This window comes from Pristis pectinata, chromosome 1 (assembly GCF_009764475.1).
Source record: "Pristis pectinata isolate sPriPec2 chromosome 1, sPriPec2.1.pri, whole genome shotgun sequence".
NCBI classification, from domain to species: Eukaryota; Metazoa; Chordata; class Chondrichthyes; order Rhinopristiformes; family Pristidae; genus Pristis; species Pristis pectinata.
In genome coordinates this window covers 4263129-4291057 of record NC_067405.1, presented here as the reverse complement: position 1 = coordinate 4291057, position 27929 = coordinate 4263129, and the positions used below count along the sequence as shown (strand labels likewise).

Below are 27929 nucleotides of genomic sequence, written 5' to 3'. Positions count from 1 at the left end.
ACCCTGACCTGTCCTTCCTCATCCCAAACCTGTCATTGCTAAATTCCCCATTACTCCTCTTTTACCCTCCTTCTGAGCTCTTTGTTCGCCACATGAAGATCTGATAGAGCTGTTGTCAAGGTGAGACATCACTGGAAGGACTAGCACTTATTGTCCATCCTCACTTCCCTTGGGGAGGTGGTGATGAGCCTTCTTCATGAACCACTACAGCCCATCTGTTGAAGGTGCCATTGAGGAGGGAGCTCCAGGATTTAGACCCAGCGGTGATGAGGGGTCAGAATGTGTTATACTAGGGAACTGTTCAATATTCTTAAAAACAGCCGGCATAATCAAAGACCCCACCCACCCAGGTCATTCTCTCTTCTCTCCTCTTCCATCAGGTAGAAGATACAGGAGCCTGAGGGCACGTACCACCAGACAAGGACAGCTTCTATCCCACTGTGATAAGACTATTGAAAGGCTCCCTTAGTATGAGATGGACTCTTGACCTCACAATCTACCTTGTTATGACCTTGCACCTTATTGCACTGCATTTTCTCTGTAGCTGTGACACTTTGTACTGTTATTGTTTTTACCTGTACTACGTCCATGCACTCTATACTAACTCAATGTAACTGCACGGTGTAATGAATTGACCTGTACGATCGGTTTGCAAGACAAGTTTTTCACTGTACCTCGGTACAAGTGACAATAATAAACCAATACCAACACCAATACAGCGGGATAGAAGCTGTCCTTGAGCCTGGTGGTAGGTGTTCTCAGGTTTTTGTATCTTCTGGCCGATGGGAGGGGGAGGAGAGAGAATGTCCGGGGTAGGTGGGGTCTTTGATTATGTTGGCTGCTTTACCGAGGCAGCGAGAAGTGTAGACAGAGTCCACAGAGGGGAGGCTGGTTTCCGTGATGTGCTGAGCTGTGTCCCAAACTCTCTGCAGTTTCTTGCGGTCCTGGGCAGAGCAGTTGCCGTACCAAGCCGTGATGCATTTGGATAGGATGCTTTCTATGGTGCATTAATAAAAATTGGTGAGTGTCAAAGGGGACGTGCCAAGTTTCTTTAGCCTCCTGAGGAAGTAGAGGCGCTGGTGAGCTTTCTTGGCCGTGGTGTTTACGTGGATGGACCAGGACAGGCTATTGGTGATGTTCACTCCTGGAAACTTAAAGCTCTCCACCCTCTCAACTCTTTGTCCTTGAGTGCTGAACTTTTCCAGGCAGGTGGAGAGTATTCCATCATACGGAGACGCAAGAGACTGCAGATGCTGGAATCCGAAGAAACAAACAATCTGCTGGAAGAACTCAGTGGGTCAGGCAGCATCTGATCCAGTCCAGATGCATGGTTTTGACCCGAAACAGCAATCATCCCTTTGCCTCCTCAGATGCTGCCTGACCCACTGAGTTCCTCCAGCAGTTTGTTTATGGCTCTAGGGTACCATCATACTCTTGATTTGTGCCCTGGTAGAAAGGTTTGAGACGTGAAGAGATGAGTCACCACAGGAGGAGGAGGTTGGGTTTGTCACTGAACACTCTAATCTACAGATGTACTGCTGAAAATATCCTAACTGGTTACATCACGGTCTGGGACGGCAATTTGACTGCACAAGAACGTAAGAAGCTGCAGAGAGTAGTGGACTCTGCCCAATACATCAAGGGCACATCCCTCCCCACCATCGGGAGTATCTACAGGAGGTGCTGCCTCAAGAAGGCAACACCCATCATCAAAGATCCCCACCATCCGGGCCGTGCCATCTTCTCGCAGCTCCCATTGGGCAGGAGGTACAGAAGCCTGAAGTCCCACACCACCAGGTTCAGGAACAGCTACTTCCCTTCAACCATTCAGTTCTTGAACCAACCGGCACAACCCTAAACACTATGACCACTTTGATCACTTTGTACTAAAATGGACTTCGTTTTTTTTTGTTTTGTGTTCTTTGCTGTAAAAATTGTGCATAATTTATGTTTAATTTATGTTTTTCTCAAGGACAGCTTCTATCCCGCTGGTATAAGACTATTGAACAGTCCCCTAGTACGATAAAATGGACTCTTGACCTCATAATCTACCTCGTTATGACCTTGCACCTTATTGTCTGCCTGCACTGCACTTTCTCTGTAACTGTGACACTTTACTCTGCATCCTTGTACTACCTCAATGCACTGTTGTAATGAATTGATCTGTGTGAACTGTCTGTAAGACAAGATTTTCTCTGTATGTCGGTACATGTGACAATAATGAACCAATTCAATTCTCTTTGGTCCATGTTTGGAGCTGAGTGACAGCAGAGATTGCAGATGCTGGAATCAGGTGCATCAAACAACCTGCTCGAGGAACTCAGTGGGTCGAGCAGCATCTGTGGGGGGAACGGAACTATTGATGTTTCGGGTTGAAACCCTGCATCAGGACGGAGACTGCAGAGGGGAGATGGTTAGTATAAAGAGGAGAGGGGGAGGGATGAGACAGAGGCTCGAGGCAATTGGGGGACTGAGGAGGGGTGTAAGATGACAGGTAGGTAGTGCCAGGTAGGAGAGGGGAGCAAGGGTAGAGGTGGGAGACAGTGGCAGGTGAGTGATAGATGCAGGCAGACAAAGAGAGAGAGGAAAAAGGGATGGAATGAGGTGTGGGGAGGGGAGGGGAGGTTGGAGACGGCCGCTGGAGGGAGAAAAGCAGGAACACAGAGGGCTCCCAGTGCTGGACCCTGATCAGTAAAGGAGGTGAGACTGGGAACCATTGGGGGTGGAACCGGATGTTGGGTGGCGTGGGGGGTGTAGTGGGTGGATGGAACCAGGATGGGGAAGAGTGCCCACTTCACACACAGGTTTCCGGCTCCCCCCCCCCCCCCCCACCATCCGGTTCCACCTGCCATACACCTCTCCCCTAATGGTTCCCAGTCTCACCTCCTTTACTGATCAAGGTCCAGCACTGGGGAGCCCTTTGTGTTCCTGCCTATGTCCCTCCAACAGCTGTCTCCAACCTTCACCCCCCAACATTCACCCGCCACTGTCTCCCAACTCCACCCCACTCCCCTCCCCTACGTGCCTGGCATCTCAGTCCACCGACCGCCAAGGAATCCTTTCTCGCCACTCCCCCTCTCTACACCAGCCATCTCCCCCTCTCCACTCTCAGTCCTGACACAGGGTTTCGACCCGAAACATTAACAATTCCTTTCCCCCTGACAGATGCTGCTCGACCCGCTGAGTTCCCCCAGCAGATTGTTTTTTGGAGCTGAGTGATGCTGGAAACCCAAACTGGGCATCAGTGGTCAGGAGAAGCAAAGGACTGTAGATGCTGGAATCTAGATGAAAGACACAGTGATGCTGGAGGACCTCAGCAGGCCGGGCAGCATCCATGGAGAAAAACAGGCAGTCAATGTTTCAGGTCAGTGGTCAGGATGTTGGTGGTAATTATCAATGATACCATCCACCTACTCCGTCATCAGACAGTAGAATGGTGGTAATTAGCCAGATTGGATTGTCCTGCTTTTAGTGAACGGGACATGCCTGGGTGATGTTTTAGATTGTTAGGTAGATGTTGTAATGGAATGGAACACCCTGGAACACCACAGCTAGTTCTGGAGTGGAGGTCTTCTGTACCACAGCCAGGATGTTGTCTAGACCTGTGGCGAGACCTCTCAGCCATTTCTTGGCATTGCTCAGAGTGAATTGACTGAAGACCGGATTCTGTGATTGGTGGGATCTCAGGAGGAAGGTGAGATGGGTCATCCACTCAGTACTTCTGGATAAACATGGAGAAGGGTCGACATGCCGCGAATCTGACCCCAGCCTATAATTCCTACGTTCACACCGAAGTAGGGAGAACTGGAATTGGAACTGGAATTGTTGTCACGTATACCAGGGTACAATGAAAAACTTGTCTTGTATACCGTTCATACAGATCAATTCATTACACAGTGCATTGAGGTAGTACAAGGGAAAACAATAACAGAATACAGCGTAAAGTGTCACAGCTACAGAGGAAGTGCAGTGCAGGCAGACAATAAGGTGCAAGGTCATAACGAGGTAGATTGTGAGGTCAAGAGTCCATTTTATCGGACTAGGGGACCGTTCAATAGTCATAACAGCGGGATAGAAGCTGTCAGGGGAGATGGGAGAAAAGGTGTGGGGTGAAAAGTTAAAGGAGGTGTGCAGGGCAGGTGTTTTTACACAGAGCGGTGGGTGCCTGGAACAGACTGCTGGGGGTAGTGGTGGAGGTAGATACAACAGTGGGGTTTAAGAGGCTGTTAGACACATGAATACACAGGAAATGGAGGGATATGGATCATGTTCAGGCAGAAGGCATTTAGTTTAATTTGGCAACATGTTCAGCACAGATATCGTGGGCCGAAGGGCCTGTTCCTGTGCTGTACTGTTCTATGTTCGAAGCGTCAGGAGGGCAACTGGAGAGAGGCATCAGGTGGTGAGTGCGAGGAGGAGTGCTTCAGCCTTGTTGTTCACTCTCACACACTGGGTCCCAGTTCCCACCGAGGATGGGCACCTGCTTGCAGCCTGAGTACAGGAGTCGGGATGTTGTGGTGAGGTTGTATAAGACATTGGTGAGGCCAAATTTGGAGTATTGTGTGCAGTTCTGGTCACCTAACTATAGGAAGGATATCAGTGAGATTGAAAGAGGGCAGAGGAGATTTACTAGAATGTTGCTGAGTCTTCAGGAGTTGAGTTACAGGGAAAGATTGAACAGGTTAGGACTTTATTCCTTGGAGCGTAGAAGAATGAGGGGAGATTTGATCGAGGTTTACAAAATTATGAGGGGCATAGACAGAGTAAATGCAAGTAGGCTCTTTCCACCTAGATTAGGAGAGATAAGTACGAGAGGACATGGCTTTAGGGTGAAAGGGGAAAGGTTTAGGGGGAACATTAGGGGGAACTTCTTCACTCAGAGAGTGGTGGGGGTGTGGAACGGGCTGCCATCTGACATGGTAAATGCAGGCTCACTCTTGTTCCAAGAATAAATTGGATAGATACATGGATGGGAGAGGTCTGGAGGGTTATGGACTGGGTGCAGGTCAATGGGACTAGCGGAATAAAGTTTCGGCACAGACTAGAAGGGCCAAATGGCCTGTTTTCTGTGTTGTAGTGTTCTATGCTTCTGTGGTCCTCGTGTCAGCTCCTTACCCGACCACCAGCTGATGCCTCTCTCCAGTTCCCCTCCAAACTCTTCCCCCCATTTACCCTGCCCAACCCCTCTCCCTTTTACAAGCAAGAGTAGGCCGCAGCCTATCTAGCCTCCTCCATTATTCAATAGGACCATGACTGATAGGTAATCTCTACTCCGCCTTCCTCTCTCTCCCCAGTCACCTTTAGCCCCCTTGCTGGTTTAGAGCTTACCGCCTTCAATCTTCTACCATTTAAATTGGTAAATTGGTTTATTATTGTCACTCGTACCGAGGTACAGTGAAAAACTTTGTTCTGCGTGCCTTCCGTACAGATCATTTCGTCACATCAGTGCATTGAGGTAGTACAGGGTAAAACAATAACAGAATGCAGAGTAAAGTGTCACAGCTACAGAGAAAGTGCAGTGCAGGCAGACAATAAGGTGCAAGGTCATAATGAGGTAGATTGTGAGGTCAAGAGTCCATCTTATCGCATACCCTCCCATTTATTCTCCCCGACCCTTTCCCATTTAACCCCTGAACTCACTCCCTTTGAACTCAGTGACCTTGACGACGCAGGGGCCGTGGGATGGAGGGGTCAGCTGAGATGGGTGAGGCAGGGCAAGGGTGGGCAGTCTCTAACAGCACTCACCTTGAGCAATGGTCTTCCTCAGCTCCAGGAGACTCCGGAAGGTCAACGAGGCCACATGCGGCTTCCCCCACCTGTCCGTCTCGGACTCCACGTCTTCCTCAAACTTGATCCAACGCGCCGTCTCCTGCCAGGTCATCTCGTTGTTCTTGCCCACCACCAGCTCGTTCAGCTCAACGAAGACCTACACAAAGCATGGAGTCAGGGGTGTGGCAAGAGGATGGAACACAATGACCCCAACTCCTCACTCACTGAACCAGCTTGACAGGGGCTGGCAGGAGGTCATAAGAGTTATACAGCATGGAAACAGGCCCTTCAGCCCAACCCGTCCATGCTGACCAAGATGCCCACTTGAGCAAGTCCCATTTGCCTGCATTTGGCCTATATCCCTCCGAATCTTTCCCATCCATTCCCTGTCCAAGTAAATGTTGTACACCATATGGGAACTGCGAGAGCCAATGTCCAATGTTGAAGCCTCTGCCACCTCCTCTGGCAGCTCATTCCAAACACCCACCACTGAGTGAAAAACTGGCCCCCTTCAATTCTTAAAGGGATAGGGAGGGGGGGAGGAGGAGGAGGAGGAGGAGGGGTGGCAATACTGGTCAGGGACACAGTTACAGCTGCAGAAAGGGTAGACAATGTGGAAGGTTCCTCTCTAGAGTGGGTGGAGGTTAGGAATAAGAAAGGGGCAGTAATCCTCCTGGGAGTATTCTATAGGCTCCCTGGTAACAGTAGGGATACTGAGGAGCAGATTGGGAGGCAGTTTTTGGAGAGATGCGAAAATAACAGGGTTATTATAATGGAAGACTTCAACTTTCCAAATATTGATTAGCACCTACTTAGTGCCGAGGGTTTAGACAGGGCGCAGTTTGTTAAGTGTGTCCAGGACGGATTCCTGACGCAGTATGTTGACAGGCCGACAAGAGGGAATGTCATATTAGATCTAGATTGAGGTAATGAACCGGGGCAGGTGACAGATCTATCAGTGGGTGAGCATTTGGGGGACAGTGACCATTGCTCCATAACCTTTAGCATTGTCATGGACAGGGATAGGAGCAAAGAGGACAGGAAGATATTTAATTGGGGAAAGGCAAATTATGAGGCTGTAAAGGTGAGAACTTGGGAGTGTAAATTGGGGTGACATTTTTGAAGGGAAATGTACTATGGAGATGTGGTCGATGTTCAGGGATCTTTTGCAGGATGTTAGGGATAAATTTGTCCTGGTGAGGCAGAGAAGGAATGGTAGGGTGAAGGAACCGTGGGTGACAAGAGAGCTGGAACAACTAGTTAGGAAGAAGAGGGCAGCATACATAAGGTGTAAGCAGCAAGGATCGGACAGGGCTCGTGAGGAATATAGAGTAGCAAGAAAGGAGCTTAAGAAAGGGCTGAGGTGAGCGAGAAGGGGACATGAAAAGGCTTTGGCGAGTAGGGTTAAGGAGAATCCCAAGGCTTTCTTCTCGTACATAAAGAGCAGAAGGATGGCTAGGGTAAAGGTAGGTCTGATTAAAGACAAAGGTGGGAGGATGTGCCTGGAAGCTGTGGAAGTGGGTGAGGTTCTCAATGAATACTTCTCTTCAGTATTCACCAAGGAGAGGGGTCTTGATGATGCTGAGGACAGTGTAGGTGAGGGTAATGTTCTAGACTATGTAGATATTAAGAGAGAGGATGTGTTGGAGTTGCTAGAAAATATTAGGACAGATAAGTCCCTGGAGCCTGACAGAATATTCCCCAGGCTGCTTCGTGAGGCAAGGGAGGAGATTGTTGAACCGTTGGTTAGGATTTTTGAGTCCGCGTTGTCAACGGGGATGGTGCCGGAGGATTGGAGGGTGGTGAATGTTGTCCCCTTATTCAAAAAAGGTAGTAGGGATAGTTCAGGGAATTACAGACCCGTGAGCCTTATGTCTGTGGTGGCTAAGCTGATGGAAAGGATTCTAAGAGATAGGATCTATGACCATTTGGAGAAACATGGACTGATTAGGAACAGCCAGCATGGTTTTGTGAAGGGAAGATCTTGCCTCTCAAGCCTGATAGGGTTCTTTGAGGAAGTGACCAGGAAGATTGATGAGGGTAGTGCAGTGGATGTGGTCTACGTGGATTTTAGTAAGGCATTTGACAAGGTTCCACATGGTAGGCTTCTTCAGAAGATCAGAGGCCAAGGGATCCGGGGAAGCTTGGCCGTGTGGATTCAAAATTGGCTTGCCTGTAGAAAGCAGAGGGTTGTGGTGGAGGGAGTGCATTCAGATTGGAGGGCTGTGACTAGTGGTGGCCCACAGGGATCAGTTCTGGGACCTCTACTTTTTACGATATTTACTAACAACTTAGATGAGGGGGTGGAAGGGTGGGTTAGCAAGTTTGCAGATGACACAAAGATCGGTGGTGTTGTGGATAGTGTGGAGGGCTGTAGAAGCTTGCAGAGGGATATTGATAGGATGCAGAGCGGGGCAGACAAGTGGCAGATGGAGTTCAATCCAGAGAAGTGTGAAGTGGTACACTTTGGAAGGACAAACTCCAAGGCGGAGTACAAGGTAAATGGCAGGATTCTGGGCAGTGTGGAGGAGCAGAGGGATCTGGGTTCATATCCACAGATCACTGAAATTGCCTCGCAGGTGGATAGGGTAGTTAAGAAAACTTATGGGATGTTAGCTTTCATAAGTCGGGGAATCGAGTTTGAGCCGCAAGGTAATGAGGCAGCACTACAAAATTCTGGTTAGACCACACTTAGAGTATTGTGTCCAGTTCTGGTTGCCTCATTATAGGAAGGATGTGGAGGCATTGGAAAGGGTGCAGGGGGGATTTACCAGGATGCTGCCTGGATTAGAGAGTATGGATTATGAGGAGAGACTAAAGGAGCTAGGACTGTTCTCATTGGAGAGAAGGAGGATGAGGGGAGACATGATAGAGGGATACAAGATATTGAGAGGAATAGATAGAGTGGACAGCCAGCGCCTCTTTCCCAGGGTGCCAATGCTCAATACAAGAGGACATGGCCTTAAGGTATTGGGTGGGAAATTCAAGGGTGATGTCAGTGGGAGGTTTTTCACCCAGAGAGTGGTTGGTGCATGGAATGTGCTGCCTGGGGTGGTGGTGGAGGCTGATATGTTGGACAAGTTCAAGAGATTGTTAGATAAGCATATGGAGGAATTTAAGTTGGAGGGATATGTGGGAGGAAGGGGTTAGATAGTCTTAGGTGTAGGTGTGGTTTGAAGGGTGGCACAACATGGTGGGCCGTAGGGCCTGTATTGTGCCGTATTGTTCTATGGTTCTATGGTTCTTTCCCCTTCAAACCTGTACCCTCTAGTTTTGGACTCCCCTGCCCTGGGAAATAGACCGTGACTGTCCACCTTATCTATGCCCCTCATGAGTCAGAGAAGGGTGAGATTGCAGCGAGGGTTTCACTACCTCATGAGGCTTCCGATCGAGCTGGTTCTTCTTCACGCTGGACTGAGACATCTTGTTGTTGGTTTTGCTCATTTGGCTCCTCGAAGGTTTCTTGACCAGATGCCGACGGACCCCAGGGTTGTCCTCAAACCGGTGGCCTGTGGATGAAGAAGAGAGCAATGGAGAATCATAGAGTCACCCAGCATAGAAACAGGCCCTTCGGCCACTGTCCACCCTCATCATCTACTTACACCAGTCCGACACCAAATCCCATTTCATTCCCCCGACATTCCCATTAAAAAACACTTGGACGGGTACAAGGATAAGCAAGATTTAGAGGAATATGGGTCAAACGTGGGCAAATGGGACTAGTTCAGGTGGGCACCTTGGTTGGCACGGACCGGTTGGGCCAAAGGGCCTGTTTCCATGATGTATGACTCTTCCGCCCAGATTCTACCCCTCACCTACACACCCGGGACAATTTACAGCGGCCAATTAACCCGCCAACCCCCACGTCTTTGGGATGTGGGAGGAAACCGGAGCACCCGGGGGAAACACAGGCGGTCACAGGGAGAACATGCAAACTCCACACAGACAGCGCCTGAGGTCGGGATCAAACCGGGTGTCTGCAGTTCTACCAGCAGTGCCACTGTTCTGCCCTTCTGTAAACACCACAGACTAGAAATCTATCTGTCTGATCCCAGGATAACTTGTGTCCCACGGAGGAAGATCACATTAAATTGGTAAGCTGGTTTATTAGAGAGGGATATAGCCAAACGTGGGCCTTGATATAGGTGTATAACACTGTGAGGGGCATGAGTGCACAGCCAGCATGTTTTCCCCAAGGCGGCAATGGCCAATACCAGAGGACATCAGTTTAAGGTCAGAAGAGGAAAGTTCAGGGGAGATGTCAGAGGTTGGTTCTTTACACAGAGAGTGGCGGGTGCCTGGAACACACTGCTGGGAGTGGCGGGAGAGGCTGATACAATAGGGACATTTAAGAGACTCTTAGCTAGGCACATGGATGTAAGAAAAATGGAGGGTTATGGGTTGTGTAGGAGGGAAGGGTTAGACTGATCATGGAGCAGGTGCTTATATAGGTTGGCACAACATCGTGGAATGAAGACCTGTACTGTGCTGTACTGTTCTATGTTCTACTATTGTCACACATACCAAGGTACAGTAAAAAACTTTGTTTTGCATGCCATCCATACAGATCATTTCATCACAGCAGTACATTGGAAAAAGATTAAGATCTTCTCCTTTATTAGTCACATGTACATCGAAACACACAGTGAAATGCACCTTTTGCGTAGAGTGTTCTGGGGGCAGCCCGCAAGTGTCGCCACACTTCCGGCGCCAACATAGCACGCCCACAACTTCCTAACCCGTACGTCTTTGGAATGTGGGAGGAAACCGGAGCACCCAGAAGAAACCCACGCAGACACGGGGAGAACGTACAAACTCCTTACAGACACCGGCGGGAATTGAACCCGGGTCTCTGGCGCTGTAACAGCGTTACGCTAACCGCTGCACTTACTCCACTTGCCTCCAACAATACTCAAGGTGTTCGGCACCATCTAGGACAAAGCAAGCTGCTTAGCGACGTTTAATCCATTGACGTTACCTACCTGCACATTTACTGTTTGGATGCAGTATGTACCATCTATAAAACACATTGCAGTTGCTCACCCAGACCACTCCAACAGCACCTCAAACCTCCACATTCCACTATCCAAATGGACAGGGGAAGCAACCTCAAGTTTTTCAAGTTTTCCCTTTTTCCCAACTTGGAAACATATTGCTTGTTTTTCACTACTGCTGGGTCTAAATCTCGGAACTCCCTGCCCAACGTCACTGTGGGAGCACCTTCACTAAAAGAACTGCAACCGGTCAAGAAGGTGACTCACTTACCTCAAGTTCCTAGGGCTAAATATCACCAACAATTTGACCTGGTCCAACCACGTGGACGCCACAGCCAAGAAAGCTCACCACCACCTCAACTTCCTCAGAAGTCAAAGAAAATTCGGCATGTCCCCAAGGTCTCTTACCAATTTTTACAGATACACCATAGAAAGCATCTTATCCAGGTGCATCACAGCTTGGTAATGGCAACTGTTCTGCCCAAGAGTGCAAGAAATTGCAGAGCACTGTTGGTGCAGCCCAGTCCATCATGCAAACCAGCCTCCTCCACACTGACTCTGCCTACACTTCCTGCAGTTGCAATACCAAGCTGTGATGCTTTCTATTGCACATTGATATTTAATCTCTGTTTAAATGGGTGAACTTGCATTGTTAAACAGTGACCCCTTTCTACATCCTCCTGCGAGGTTATGTTGCAGTTATACAAGACGTGGGTGAGGCCGCACCTGGAGTACTGTGCGGTCACCCTGTTGTAGGAAAGACATCATTAAGCTGGAAAGAGCGCAGGGAAGATTTACAAGGAAGCTGCCAGGAATCGAGGGCCTGAGTTATAGGGAGAGGTTGGGCAGGCTAGGTCTTTATTCCTTGGAGCATAAGAGACTGAGGGGTGACCTTAACAGAGGTGTATAAAATCATGAGGGGCATAGATAGGGTGAATGCACACAGTCTTTTTCCCAGGGAAAGGTAATCAAAAACTGTGAGAGCGGAGAGATTTAAAACGGACTTGGGGGCAACTTCTTTACACAGAGGGCGGTGGGTGTATGGAACGAGCTGCCAGAGGAAGTGGTTGCAGCAGGTACAGTAACAACATTTAAAAGACATTTGTACAGGTATATGGATAGGAAAGGTTGACAGGGATATGGAGTAAATGCAGGCAAATGGGACTAGCTTAGATGGGCATCTTGGCCAACATGGACGAGTTGGGCCAAAGGGCCTGCTTCCGTGCCGTATGACTCTGAGGAAAGATCTTCCTCACACCCACCTTATCAAGACCCTCAGAATTTTAGGTTTCAATCAAGTTCCCTCTCACTCCTTAAACTCTGGTGGATACGAGCCTTGTCTGTCCGATCTGTGCTCACAAGACAACCTGCCCAAGGAAGATGAACACAGAGCATAGAACAGTACAGAACAGGGACAGGCCTTTGTGCCAACCATGATCCCAAATTTGATCAATCCCATCTGCCTGCACATGGTCTGTATCCCTCCATGGTCTGTCGAAATGCCCCTTAAACATTGTTATCGTATCTGCTTCCACCACCACCCCTGGCATCGTGTTCCAGGCACCCACCATTCCCTGTGTAAAAACCTTCCTTGTAAAACTCCTGTAAACTTTCCCCTCTCACCTTAAACCTAGGCCCTCTACTATTTGACATTTTCACCCTGGGAAAAAGATTCTCTCTCCCCTATCTGTGCCTCTCCTAATTTTATAAACCTCTATCAGGTCTCCCCTCAGCCTCCGACGCTCCAGAGAAAACATCCCAAGTTTGTCCAACCTCTCCTTATAGCTCATACTCTCCAATCCAGGCAGCATCCTGGTGAACCTCTTCTGCACCCTCTCCAAAGCCTCCAACATCCTTCCTACAGTGTGGTGACCAGAACAGCACACAGTACTCCAAATTTATCCTAACCAAAGTTTTATACAGCGGCAACATGACTTCCCAACTTTTATACTCAATTCCTTGACTTATGAAGACAAGTTTGCTGTACACCTTCTGATGATCAGGAATACACTCAAGCCTGCCCTGCTATTCAATACCAGCTGAGAGTGCCTCTATCATTTCGACAGTGTCAGTGATCTGTCAGTCCCGGCTCTCTGAGGGTCACATGACCCAATGTTGTCCAGGGATTTATAAGATAAGATATCTTTATTCGTCACGTGTACATCAAAACACACCGTGAAATGCATCTTTTGTGTACAATGTTCTGAGGGCAGCCTGCAAGTGTCGCCACGCTTCTGGTGCCAACATAGCACGCCCACAACTTCCTAACCAGTACGTCTTTGGAATGTGGGAGGAAACCGGAACACCCTGAGGAAACCCACGCAGACACGGGGAGAACGTACAAACTCCTTGCAGGCAGCGGCTGGAATTGAACCCTGGTCACTGGCACCGTAATAGCGTTACGCTAACCGCTACACAACCGTGCCTGCCCTCCTGCTACAAAGCCATCGTTGTGGAATTTAGAGACATGCTAGAGGCTGTGGATGCTGGAACCTGGAGTAACAAACGACCTGTTGGAGGGACCAAGCAGGTCAGGCAGCATCTGTGGAGGGAAATGGACAGTGAAGGGGGAGGCTTGCTGGACCAGATGATTGTCTGGATGAGGAACCCATCGCCTTCCTCCCACACTGCAGTGAAGGGCTTACCCAGAACCTGCACACCTACTGCCCTCCTGCATCCTAAGCTGCTTAAAACACGTCAGAACCTACACGAGTACGTATGCCAGCGGACTCGTCCAAGAAACTTGTGTGTGACTCCTTCCGCTGGTGCACACCGAGGAAATTCAAGGGCGGGGGTCTCAGTCAGTTACTGAACTCCTTCAGGCTCCTCATGCTCAAAGAAATATGCTTGGACTCCAATCACTGATGTTATGCAGCTCGAGCATGGCAGCCAACTGTGCACAGCAGGATCCCACGAACAATGGGCATGACCAGCCTTTCTCTTTCTGGCAGTCTACGGGCAGTCTATAGGATTCCAAACTAGAGCACAGGGGTCTATTTCAACCCCTCGCGGTATGGGCTACACCTCCCACCGGCGTCACAACCGTGAATGTGCGTTTTGGTGACTCGTTGGCCAAGAGGGCCGTTGGAAGGTCTGAGTGACGCGGAGAGGCATGTCTCTGCCTACCATCCCTGCTCTTTGACCGTCATTCTTGTCGATGACCGCCTCCGCGATGTGGCGCATGGGAGATGGCCGTCTGACCTCGTACACCCTCGATGCAGCACCTTCACTTTGTCATCAGCTCATCTGTATCACAATGGGCCATTGTGTCACTGGGCAGTGACTGTTTACCTCATTGTTATTTCCTAAAGAGTGGGGCACAGGAGATTTCTCTGGTGGCCCCCAGGGCTGTAGAACAGCCAGAAGATCGACGCTCAATCCTTCTATCCTGATGGCATAAGATTCCTGAACAGACCTCTTCTATGCTGAAGGTGCACTCTTTCTCCCCAGGGTGGAAATGTCAGGCACGGTAGTGTAGCGGTTAGCACAACACTATTACAGCACCAGCGACCTGGGTTCAATTCTGGCCGCTGTCTGTAAGGAGTTTGTACGTTCTCCCTGTGTCTGCGTGGGCTTCCTCCGGGTGCTCCGGTTTCCTCCCACATTCCAAAGACGTACGGGTTAGGAAGTTGTGGGCGTGCTATGTTGGCACCGGAAGCGTGGCGACACTTGCGGGCTGCCCCCAGAACACTCTACGCAAAAGATGTACTTTACTGTGTGTTTCGATGTACATGTGACTAATAAAGAAATCTTATCTTAAAAGAGGACATAGCTTTAAGATGATAGGGGAAAAGTCTCAAGAAGAGGCAAGTATTTTACACAGAGAGCGGTATCACCAGGCTCAAGGACAGCTTCTATCCCACTGTTATAAGATAAGATCAAATTTCTTTATCAGTCACACGTACATCGAAACACACAGTGAAATGCATCTTTTGCGTAGAGTGTTCTGGGGGCAGCCCGCAAGTGTTGCCACGCTTCTGGCGCCAACATAGCATGCCCACAACTTCCTAACTTGTACGTCTTTGGAATGTGGGAGGAAACCGGAGCACCCGGAGGAAACCCACGCAGTCACGGGGAGAACATACAAACTCCTTACAGACAGCGGCGGGAATTGAACCCAGGTCGCTGGCGCTGTAATAGTGTTACGCTAACCAGTACACTACCAAGCCGTAAGGACTGGGCCAAATGCTGGCAAATGGGACCAGCTTGGATGGGGCATCTTGGTCAGCATGGACCAGTTGGGCCAAAGGGCCTGTTTCCATGCTGTATAACTCTGTGACTATTGAATGGTCCCCCATACGATAAGATGGACTCCTGACCTCACAATCTAACCTCGTTATGACCTTGCACCTTATTGTCTGCCTGCACTGCACTTTCTCTGTAACTGTAACACTTTACTCTGCACTGTTATTGTTTTCCCTTGATGCACTGATGTGACGAAATGATCTGTATGGATGGGATGTAAAAGTTTTTCGCTCTACCTCTGTACATGTGACAATAATAAACCAAGTTACCAATTTACCAAGGGTGCCAGGAATGTGCTACCAGAGAGTGGTGGAGGCAAGTACAATGGCAACACTTAAGAGGCACTGAGAGGACGGAGTGATATAGCCCATGTGCAGGCAGGTGAAAAAAACATAGAACAGAGAACAGTCCAGCACTGAACAGGCCATTCAGCCCACAATGTTGTGCCAATCTTGACACCAATTTATGTTAAGTGTCCTCCTCCTGTGTACCATCCATATCCCTCCACTCCCTTCATATTCATGTGTCGATCTAAAAGCCTCTTAAACTCCACCAAACTGCCTACTTCCACTACTAACCCCTGGTAACCCATTCCAGGCACTGACCACTCTCTGTGTAAAAAACTTGCCCCTCACCTCACCTTTAAACATCCCCCCTCTAACTTTAAAAGCCTGTCCTCTGGTGTTCGACATTTCTACCCTGGGGAAAAGCCTCTGACTGTCTACCCTTTCCACGCTTCTCATAATTTAAAAATCCTCTATCAGGTCTCCCCTCAGCCTCTGATGCTCCAGGGAGAACAACCCAAGTTTGTCCAACCCTTCCTTACAGCTAGTACCCTCTAATCCAGGCAGCATCCTGGTGAACCTCTCTGCACCCTCTCCACAGTCTCTACATCCTTCCTATAACAGGGCGACCAGAACTGCACAAAATACTCCAAGTGCGGTCTGACTTAAGTTTTATACAGCTGCAACATGACTTCCTTACTCTTAAGAAACTGAAAATAGTTTAAATTGGCATCATGGTCAGCAGACATTATGGGCTGAAGGGCCTGTTCCTGTGATGTATTGTTCTATTTTGTACAGTTTGTGCCATCTACAGGAGGCACTGCAGCAACTCACCAAGGCTCCATAGACAGCACCTTCCAAACCCACCCCCTCTACCAGCTAGAAGGACAAGGGTAGCAAAAGCATGGGGAACACCACCCCCTGGAAGTTGCCCTCCAAACCACACCCCATCCTGACTTGAATAGTCCCGATCCAAGACACTGACTGTCCATTTCCCTCCACAGACGCTGCCTGACCCGCTGAGTTGCTCCAGCGCTTTGTGTGTTGCTCCAGGTTCCAGTATCTGCAGTCTCCTGTGTCTCTCTGTATTGGTCTACGTTCTATGACTGGAAGATGAGGGAAAGAATTGTTGTGGGCAAGCCTGGAGATTGAAGAGTTAAAATAGAGAAGATATTGCGATAATAATATCACAAGTGAACAGGGCTGAGTCATGGGATGTACTGACAGGACCTTACTGCCAATGGATCGACATGACCTTGTCTTGCTGCTTTTGACATTCAGCCTGTTTTCAATTCATCAATACCTCTCCAATAGTTCCCTAAGTGAATGGAATCTTTCCAAAAATTAGCACACAGAGGGAACGTCGGAGCAGAAATTGCAGGCTGCAGAGTGTAACCCTATATGTTAGAAGAATGAGAGGTGATAGAGTCCTAGAGTAATACAGCACGGATACAGGCCCTTCGGCCCAACCAGTCTGTGCCGACCATGGTGCCCACCCAGCTAGTCCCAATTTCCTGAGTTTGGCCCATATCCCTCCAAGCCCCGCCCCTCCATGTACCTATCCAAGTGCTTCTTAAATGATGCTGTTGTACCTGCCTCACCCACTTCCTCTGGCAGCTCGTTCCACACACTCACCACCCTCTGTGTGAAAAAGTCGCCCCTCAGGTCCCTTTTAAATCTTTCCCCTCTCACCCTAAACCTATGCCCCCTAGTTTTGGACTCCCCTACCCTGGGGAAAAGACTGTTACCATCCACCTTATCTCTGCCTCTCATAATTTTAAACATTTGCCCCTCATTCTCCTACATTCCAAGGAATAAAGACCCAGCCTGGCCAACCTCTCCCTGTGACTCAGGCCCTCTAGTCCTGGCAACATCCTCATAAATCTTCTCTGCGCTCTTTCCAGTCTAACCATGTCTTTCCTATAACAGGGTGACCAAAACTGTACACAGTGCTCCAAGTGAGGCCTCACCAACAACCAATATAAAGATTCCATGGGGACTGATAGGGTGGACTCTGAGAGGATGTTTTCCTGTGTGAGTTTACTGCAGTGCATCCTGTAGATGGTACAAGCTGCTGCTACTGTGTGTTGGTGCTGGAGTGAGTGAACAGTTGTGGATGGGGTGCCTGTCAAGTGGGCCACAATGTCCTGGATGGTGTCGAGGGTTTTGAGTGTTGTTGAAGCCGCACTCACCCAGGCACGTGGAGGGTGCCCCATCGCACTCCTGACCTGAGCCTTGTGGATGGTGGACAGGCTTTGGGAGTTAAGGTGAGTTATTCAACAGAGGGTATGGCAGGCACAGTAGTGTAGCGGTTAGCGTAACGCTATTACAGTGCCAGTGACCCGGGTTCAATTCTGACCGCTGTCTGTAAGGAGTTTGTACCTTCTCCCCGTGTCTGTGTGGGTTGCCTCCGGGTGCTCCGGTTTCCTCCCACATTCCAAAGACATACGGGTTAGGAAGTTGTGGGTATGCTATGTTGGCGTTGGAAGCATGGCAACACTTGCGGGCTGCCCCCAGAACACTCTAAGCAAAAGATGCATTTCACTGTGTGTTTTGATGTACATGTGACTAATAAAGAAATCTCACCTTATAAAATCTGCCAATGTCTGCCTTGACTGTACAGAGTGACCGAGTTGGGTAGAGGCTTCCAAAGATCCATCACCGTCTGGGTGAAGAACTTCAGGAAGGGCTCAGTGGATATTTGGGGAATCGTAGGATAGGAAATGGCACTGAGGTCGATCAGCCATGATCCTGTTAAATGGGGGAGCAGACAGTGGGGGAGGGGAGGTGAGTGGCCCAATCCCACTCCTATTTCTCAAGTTTTACTTTTCCAGAGGGTATTTAGAACAAGAGGGCATAGTTTCAGAAAAAGGGGTCTGTGTCTATGCGTGTGTGTGTGTGTGTGTGTGTGTGTGTGTGTGTGTGTGTGTGTGTGTGTGTGTGTGTGTGTCTGTCTGTGCATGCGTGTGTGCACCTATGTGTGCATACATATTTGTATATAAGTCCATGTGATTCTGTCTATGAACATGTGAATACATGCATATGTTCCATGTCTGCATGTGTATACATGTTTGTGTGCCTGTGAGCACACATGTATCTATGTGCATGCCTGAGTGTGCGTTTAAGTGTGTGTTCATTTCTGTGTATGTCTGTACACATGTGTGTGTGCATGTGTTTGTATGCTTGTGTGTTTATGTGTGTGTGTGTGCGTCTCTCTGCATGTATATGCGCATGTGTGTGTGTGTGTGTGTGTGTGTGTGTGTGTGTGTGTGTGTGTGTGTGTGTGTGTGTGTGTCCATCTGTCTACCAGTATCTGTCAATAGGATCAGGAAGGTGGGAACGCGACAAAGGTTCAACATCCGCCTGTTGAGAGGTTTATCGGGGATTTTCTGAGGGAATGTCCTGTCTAATTAACTGGGATGATTTTTTGAAGAACCAACACAGAGAGTAAATGAGGGGAGCCCAGTTGAAGTTGTACACACGGAGTTAGCAAGGTGTTTAGTGAAGACCATTCAGGCTGATCAGAAAAGTAAAACTTGACCAATGGGAGTGGGATTGGACCAATAACCATCCTCCCTTCCTGACTGATACCTCATTCAACCGGAGCATGGCTCATCCACCTCAGCACCATTTCCCAGCACAATTCCCATCCTTCGATTCGCCAAATATCCTGAAATCCACTGAGCTCTCCCAGAAGTTCTTCACCCAGAGGGTGATGGACCTTTGGAAGCCTCTACCCAGGAGAGCTGTGGAGGCTCGCTCACACAGTACAGTCAAGGCAAACAGATGGATTTAGGTACTGAGCAAAATAAAAGAATCCTTGGCAAGTAATTCACCTCCTAACTCCCCAAAGCCTGTCCACCATCCACAAGGCTCAGGTTAGGAGTGTGATGGGGCACCCTCCACTTGCCTGGGTGAGTGCAGCTTCAACAACACTCAAGGAACTCAACACCACACAGGAAGTAGCAACCCGCTTGATAGGCTCCCCATCCACAAACATTCACTCTCTCCACCACCGACACACAGTAGCAGCAGTTTGTACCATCTACAGGATGCACTGCAGCAACTCACCAAGACCCGATAGACAGCACCTTCCAACCCCAGAGGTTAGTGTAACGCTGTTACAGCGCCAGAGACCCGGGTTCAATTCCGGCCGCTGTCTGTAAGGAGTTTGTACGTTCTCCCCGTGTCTGTGTGGGTTTCCTCCGGGTGCTCCGGTTTCCTCCCACATTCCAAAGACGTACGGGTTAGGAAGTTGTGGGCGTGCTATGTTGGCGCCGGAAGTGTGGCGACACTTGCGGGCTGCCCCCAGAACACTCTACGCAAAAGATGCATTTCACTGTGTGTTTCGATGTACATGTGACTAATAAAGATATCTTATCTTATCTTATCTTATCTTACCAGCTAGAAGGACAAGGGTAGCAAAAGCATGAAAAACACCACCCCCTGGAAGTTGCCCTCCAACCCACACCCCATCCTGACTTGAACAGTCCAGGTGAAGGGTCTCCACCCGAAATGCCAACTGTCTATTTCCCTCCACAGATGCTGCCCGACCCGCTGAGTTCCTCCAGCATCTTGTTTCTTGGAAATATATCGCCGTCCTTTCACCATCACTGGGTCAGAATCCTGGAATCCTCCCTGACAGCACTGAGGGTGAACCCACTCCTCAAGGACTGCAGGGCTTCAAGAAGGCAGCTCACCACCACCTTCTCAAGGGCAATTAGGGGCAATTAAATGCTGGCTCACATCCTTTGAATGAATATAAAAGATATGGGGTTGGTTACAGAGGGTGGTGCTGAGGTGGAAGATCACATGACCTTATTCAATGGCGCAACAGGTTTGAAGGGCCGAATGGACTCATTTGCTATTGAGTGGCAGAAAACAGGAAGGGAAGATCAAGGTGAGTTTCTGTAAGGGGAGCGATCAGGTCTGTGTCCCGGGCTTCCTGTGGTGAAGTCTGGTCGGTGAACCTACACCAAGGGGCCTGGTTAAGAACAACACACAAAGTGCAGGAGGAACTCAGCGGGTCGGGCAGCATCCGTGGAGGGAAATGGACAGTCGACGTTTCGGGTCGAGACCCTTCATCAGGACCGGAAAGAGAGTGGGGAGATCGCCGGTATAAAGAGGTGAGGGGAAGGCATGGAGCAAGAGCTGGCAGGTGATAGCTGGATCCAGGTGAGGGGCTGATAGGCAGGGGAGGGCGGAAATGATGTCAGAAGCTGGGAGGTGATAGGTGGAAGGGCTGAAGATGATGGAATCTGATTGGCTAGGACGGTGGAGCACGGAATAAAGGGAGGGAGGTGGGGAGGGGAACCGGTGGGACGAGTGTGTGGGTGAGGGGCAGATGGGGAGGGAGGGGAAGGGGAAAGGTATAGGGTGATGGGGGTCAGGTGGATCAGAGGGAGAGAGAAAAGAAAAATGGGGCCAAGGGGACAGGGGGGGAGCGGTCACCAGAGGTTTGAAGATTCGATGTCCATGCCGGCAGGTTGGAGACTGCCCAGGCGGAACGTGAGGTGCTGTTCCTCTGATCTGCACCTCGCCTCGACCTGGCGTGGAGGGGACCGAGGACGGACGTGCCGGTGCATGAACGGGAAGTGGAATTGAAGTGGCTGGCCACCAGGAGATCCCGGCTGGTATGGCAGACGGAGCAAAGGTGCCGGTTGAGAAGTTTGCAGATGATACCAACAGTGTGGTTCACAATGAGGAAGAGAGTTCGTCATGTGGGGACAAAGGTAGCAAATGGCATTCAATCCAGAGAAGTGGGATCACGGAGATGGGGAGGTGAAATTTGGTAATGCAATGTACTGGTATTGGGATTGGTTTATTATCGTCACTTGTGCCGAGGTCCGGTGAAAAACTTGTCTTGCATACCGATCGTACAGGTCAATTCATTACACAGTGCAGTTACATTGAGTTAGTACAGAGTGCATTGAGGTAAAGTTTAAAAGTGTAGAATGATTATAGTAAGGGTAATGAGTAGATCTGTAGAGGGCAGCTTACGACGAGTCGCCACGTTCCGGCACCATCTTGCTTTGTAAGTGGTGGGATAGTAAGAAATGCTGAAGGGCAGAGTGATCTCAGTGTCACAGAGTCATAGAGATGTACAGCACAGAAATGGACTCTTTGGCCCACCTCATCTAACCTGATCTTTGCACCCATCTACAGCAATCCCATTTGCTGGGGTTTAGGAACATGCCCAGCTTATTTGTGTCTGCCTAAAAGTCTCTTAAAAGCAATGTCACAGAGTCACACAGCATAGAAACAGACCATTCGGCCCAACTGGTCCATGCTGACCAAGATGGCCCATCCAAGTTAGTCTCGTTTGCCAGCGTTTGGCCCATAACCTTCTGAACCTTTCCAATCCACGTACCTGTCCAACTGTCTTTTAAAACTTGTTATTGTACCTGCCTCTACCACTTCCTCTGGCAGCTCGTTCCACAGGGATACCACCCTCTGTTTAAAGAAGTTGCCCCTTGTGTTCCTATTAAATCTTTCCCCTCTCACAAGCTTATGCCTTCTAGTTCTTGATACCCGAACTCTGGGAAAAAGAGCACATTCACCCTTGATACCTCTACCATGGGAAAAAAATTTTGATTATCTACCTTATCTATAAGCTTATCCCTCTTTTGCTCCAGGGAAAACAAGCCCAGCCTATCCAATCTCTCCCCATAACTAAAGTCCTCCATTCCAGGAGCCATCCTGGTGAATCTCCTCTGCACTCTCTCCAGTGTAACCACAAGTTCACAGATTCTTGTAGGTAGCAGGACAGGTAGATTGGGTACACAAGAGACCACAGATGTTGGAATCTGGAGCAAAAAACAAACTGCTGGAGGAACTCAGCGGGTCAGGCAGCAACTGTGGAGGCAGAGGGATGGTCGACTTTTCAGGTTGAGGCCCTGCATTAGGACTGGGTGGTTAATAAGGCTCGCAGGGTATTTGCCTGAGGCACAGATGCTAAATGTGTAAAAAAATGCTGGTTCAACCACAGCTGGAGGATTGTGTCCTGTTCTAGGCCACAGCTGGAGGATTCAGTTCAGGATACTGCACTTTGGCAAAGATGTGAAGCTTTGGAGAGGATGCAGGAGAGATTTACCAAAGTATTCCAGGGATGAAGGAGTTCTGTTCTGTGGATGGACTGCTACAGATGTACGGTGGAGAGCATTCTGACTGGTTGCATCACCGCCTGGTATGGAGGCTCCAATGCACAGGATCGAAAGATGCTGCAGAGGGCTGTAGACTCAGCCAGCTCCATCACGGGCACAACTCTCTCCACCATCGAGGACATCTTCAAGAGGCGGTGCAAGGTGGCATCCATCACTAAGGACCCTCTCTACCCAGGACATGCCGTCTTCTCGTTACTACCATCGGGGAGGAGGTACAGGAGCCTGAAGACCCACACTCAACGATTCAGGAACAGCTTCTTCCCCTCTGCCATCAGATTTCTGAACGGTCCATGAACCCATTAACACCACCTTGTTATCCCTCTTTTGCACTATTTACTTATTTGTAATTTATAGTCATTTTTATGTCTTGCACTGTACAGCTGCCACAAAACATAGGTCAGTGATAATAAACCTGATTCTGATTCTGTTCCCTTTGGGACGGAGGAGGTGTTAAGCGGTTCTGAGAGTGGGATTTACGATCATTAAGGGTACAGACAGAGAAGAAAGAGAGAGGCAGAGGGGTCAGGAACCAGGGGACAGAGAATGAAGGTGATTGGCAAAAGGACCAAAAGTGCCATGAGGAAAATGTTTGATTTAACAGTGAGTGGTTGGTAGTTGGCAATTGGTTTGTCATTGTCACGTGTACTGAGACACAGTGAAAAGCTTTTGTTTGCGTGCCATCCAGACAGATCATTTGGTACATTGGTACATCAAGGTAATAAAAAGGAACTAATAAACAAGAATGCAGAATATGGAATGCACAACCAGGGAGGAGCTTTGAAACGAGAGCTGGCTAAATCCGTGAAGTATCTCACCGGTGACGAGGAGAGGGTAGAGCGGTCAGATTCACTGGATTGCTGTTATACAGAACGAGTCAGCTCCAAAAATCTACAGTATGTGGCTTCCATCTGTTCCGAAACCATTTCTGTGATTCCGGTCGCCACATTACAGGAAGGATGGGATGGCTCTGGAGAGGTTGCGAACGGGATTCACGGGGATGTTGCCAGGGACGGAGATTTGTCGTCGTGATTGTCCACATTGGGTCACTTTCTTTGGAGAGAAGGAGAGTTAAGTAAGGTGTGTAAGACTATGAGGGTCTGGGCAGGGTAAACCGGAAGGAGATGCTTCCCATAGGAGAGGAGTCAATAACTAGAAGCTATGGAGTTAATTGGTCGGAGAATTAGGGGAAAATTTCAAGTACAGGTTTCATCCAACATGTGCTGGGGACCTGGAGCCTCACTGCTGAAACCCATCATGGTAAAATGTAGCTGGGTCAGCTCCTGAACAACTGTGGCAGAGAGTGGGGAGCAACCTGAATACCTGTTTCCCTGCAAAACGTGCACAAACACACACACACACACACACACACACACACGCACACACACGCACACACACACACACACACACAAAGAGACACACACAGACACACACACAAAGAGAGAGACACACACAAAGAGACAGACAGACAGACACACACACACACACAAAGAGGCACACACACAGAGACATGCACACACACAGACACACACACAGACACACAAAGGGACAGACAAACACACAAAGAGACAGACAGACAGACACACACACACACACATACAGACAGAGATGGACACAGACACACACACAAAGAGACAGACAGACACACACACACACACAGACACACACACAAAGAGACACATGCACAGACACACACGGACACACACACACAAAGAGACACATGCACAGACATACACACACAGACACACACAAAGTGACACACACAAAGAGACACACACATACAGACACACACAGAGATGCACACACACAGACATACATACACACAGACACACACAAAGAAACACACACACGCACACACTAACACAACATGCAGACACATGTATGCGCACAGACACGTGCACAAACATACACTGCAAGCATGCATGCAGCACACACATGCAAGCACACATTCACATATATGTTCATGCACACATACAGTATCTAAACTTGCATGCATACATGTGTGAGCACACAACACACGCATACACACTTGCACATATATAAGCTCACACATACATGTAACACAAACATATGCACCACAAATATACAAATGGATTTGTGCACAAATTTTCACATACATGCACACACATGCATGCATACACAGAGATATGCCTGTGCACCCATGCTTACCAACATGCATGCATGTGCACACATACATGCCAATGCACATACAAAACACACCACTCCCATGTGGACAGATACGTGCACACAAAGATGTTCACATTCAGATGTGTACACTGACAATCATGTACATGTGCCCACAGCCCCGAACAGTCCCGGCACGCATTTTTCTATCTGATGCCCGGTGGCAGCAAGCTGTCACTTAAAGTCCCACTCAATGAGTTCAAATCAATTTTGCCAATACGTTCATCTGTGAGTCAACAAAATCCGTGTGATAGAGTGGAAGAGAGAGACACAGAAAGAGGGAGAGAGGGGAGAGGGAGAGAGAGAGAGGGGGGGAGAGAGAGGGATGGAGAGAGAGAAAGGGAGAGGGAGAGAGAGGAGAGAGAGAGGGAGGGAGGGACGGAAAGAAAGGAGAGATCCATAATGTGACAGTGTTGGAGGGAATGAATGCTCAGGGTGGATGGGGTGCTGATTAAGTGGGCTGCTTTGCCCTGCATGATGTTGAGAAGAGTTGGAACCGCATTCATCCACGAAGTAGAGAGTGCTCCATCACACTCCCCACCTGTGCCTTGTACATGGTGGAAAGACCTTGAGGTGTCAGCAGGTGAGTCACTCACCACAGGACCTCCAGCCACGGTTGGCCTACGGCTGGCCAATATGGCTGGTCCAGTTGGTTGGCGGTGACCCTGGGATGTTGATGGTGGGGAGTTGACAATGGTAATGTCATTGAATGCCAAGGATGGGTGGTTGGACTCTCTCATTTGAAGCCATTGCCTGGCACATGTGGTTCAAGTATAACTTGCTACTTATCAACACATGCCGACGTGTTGTCTAGGTCCTGCATTATGCAGGGAGTTACAAATAGAATTGAACATCATGCAGTCTTTAACGGATATCGCCACTTACAAAGCAGTTGAAGGTAGCTGGGCATTGTACACAGCAGGAGAGACCAGGGCTCAGATGACTGACCAACAACCACAACCATCTTGCAAAGTCTAATGCAAATCACTGAAGTGTCTTCCCCCTTGTCACCCAGTTTTATCAGGTTTCCTTCAAGCTTCACTCAACGTTCCTTTGATGTACTGGACTTATGATGATGTTGCCAGGACTTGAGGGCCTGGGTTATAGGGAGAGGTTGGACAGGCTGGGACTTTATTCCTCGGAGTGTAGGAAACTGAGGGGTGACCTTATACATGTGTATAAAATCATGAGGCACATAAATAGGGTGAATGCACTCAGTCTTATCCCAGGGTTGGGGAATCAAGAACTAGAGGGCAGAGGTTTAAGGTGAGAGGGGAAAAGTTTAAAAGGGACCTGAGGGGCAACTTCTTCACACAGAGGGTGGTGAGTATATGGAACGAGCTGCCAGAGGAAGTGGTTGAGGCAGGTACAATAACAACATTTAAAAGACACTTGGACAGGTACAGGGATAGGAAAGGTTTAGAAGGATATGGGCCAAACACGGGCAAATGGGACTAGCTTAGATGGGCATCTTGGTCGGCATGGATGAGTTGGGCCGAGGGGCCTGTTTCTGTGCTGTATGACTCTGTGACTTGATGACAAGGGCCGTAGGCCTCACCCCACCTCTAGAATTCAGCTCTTGGGTTGATGTTTGGACCAAGGCTCTGTTGAGGTCTGGAGCTGAATGTTCTCAGCAAAACCCTAACAAGGCATCAGTGAGCAAGATACTGTGTCAGTCGTCAACACTTTCCCATCTCTTTGGTGGTCCCTCATCTGTGCTGGGATCACAACTACGATGAGGTTTGGAGTGGGAATCCGCTCCATTCACTCCTATCCTGTTGCAACAACCTGAAGCTCCACACAAAGCCTACCTCCTCTATGGCCTCTCAGCCACCATCCTGAAAACCTTATAGAATTACAGTATATAGCATGAAACAGGCCTTTTGGCCCACTTAAGCTAGTCCCGTTTGCCCACGTTTGGCCCATATCCCTCTAAACCTTTCCTATCCATGTCCCTGTCCAAATGTCTTTTAAATGTTGTTAATGTTCCTGCCTCAACCACTTCCACTGGCAGCTCGTTCCATATACTCACCACCCTCTGGTGAAAAAAGTTGCCCCTCAGGTTCCCAGCAAATCTTTCCCCTCTCACCATCAACCTATGCCCTCTAGTTCTTGATTCCCTAACCCTGGGGAAAGACTGTGTGTTTTCACCCTGTCTATGCCCCTCATAAGATAAGATATTTTTATTAGTCACATGTACATTGAAACACACAGTGAAATACATCATTTTGCGTAGTGTTCTGGGGGCAGCCCGCAAGTGTCGCCACGCTTCTGGCGCCAACATAGCATGCCCACAACTTCCTAACCCGTACGTCTTTGGAATGTGGGAGGAAATCGGAGCACCTGGAGGAAACCCACGCAGACACGGGGAGAACGTACAAACTCCTTACAGACAGCGGCAGGAATTGAACCTGGGTCGCTGGCGCTGTAAAGCGTTATGCTAACTGCTACACTACCGTGCCTGCCCATGATCTTATACACCTCTATAAGGTCACCCCTCAGTCTCCTACACTCCAATGCATAAAGTCCCAAGCTGCCCAACCTCTCTCCATAACTCAGTCCCTCGCGTCCCAGCAACATCCTCATAAATCTCCTCTGCGCTCTTTCCAGCTTAATGGCATCTTTCCTATAGCAGGGTGACCAGAACACAATATTCCAAATGTGGCCTCACAAAGGTCTTGTACAACTGCAACATAATGTCCCAACCTCTATACTCAGTGCCCTGACTGATGGCCAGTGTGCCAAACCCCTTCTTCACCACCAAACTCATCATCTTGCTCATCCGGTTTACAGTGGCTGCTTCCCCTGAGGGCTGCAGCAAAACGCTCGGTGCGCAACATTAATTGTTGGATCTGCATGGCTGCAGAAAGTTACTGGTGCTGATGTGTCCAAATATACAGTCACCAACGCCCAAGGCATGGGTACCAAGTGTTATCTGGAGTGGTCAGGAATAAAAAGGGATGCAGGTTATAAAAACCTCTGGTTAATCACATCTGGACATGATGTTCAATTCCAGGGCAGAATCACTGGAATGATGAAAGGTTAGTTCGTATGTTTAGACTCCCCAGACTACTTACAAGAAGCCTCTCCGTTGTTGTGAAGATAGCTATTAATTGACTCCCACAGATCATAATCCTCGAAGTCAAGAGCAAATTCCTCAAAGTCTTCGTTTCCAACGAGTTCGAAGGCATCAGTGCAGGCAGCCTTGGTCTCATCATCTTCCTCGATGACCATCATTTTCAATCCGAGGGAGAGTGAAGCCAGGACATCAGTGACCATGGACGCAACTCACC

At 49.0% G+C, this 27929-nt stretch overlaps 1 protein-coding gene across 6 annotated transcripts in view; it reads right to left on the bottom strand.

Annotated features, from left to right (window-relative positions):
• The window catches only part of slc4a3 (solute carrier family 4 member 3), a 150210-nt gene that overhangs the window by 60684 nt on the left and 61597 nt on the right, over positions 1-27929 (bottom strand). For all 6 annotated transcript variants that reach the window (XM_052014166.1, XM_052014158.1, XM_052014193.1 and 3 more), the window contains exons 7-8: positions 9142-9278; positions 5746-5926 (exon numbers count right to left, since the gene is read on the bottom strand). In XM_052014166.1, coding sequence (XP_051870126.1) covers positions 5746-5926; positions 9142-9278 — 318 coding nt within the window. The remainder of the gene's footprint in view (positions 1-5745; positions 5927-9141; positions 9279-27929) is intronic.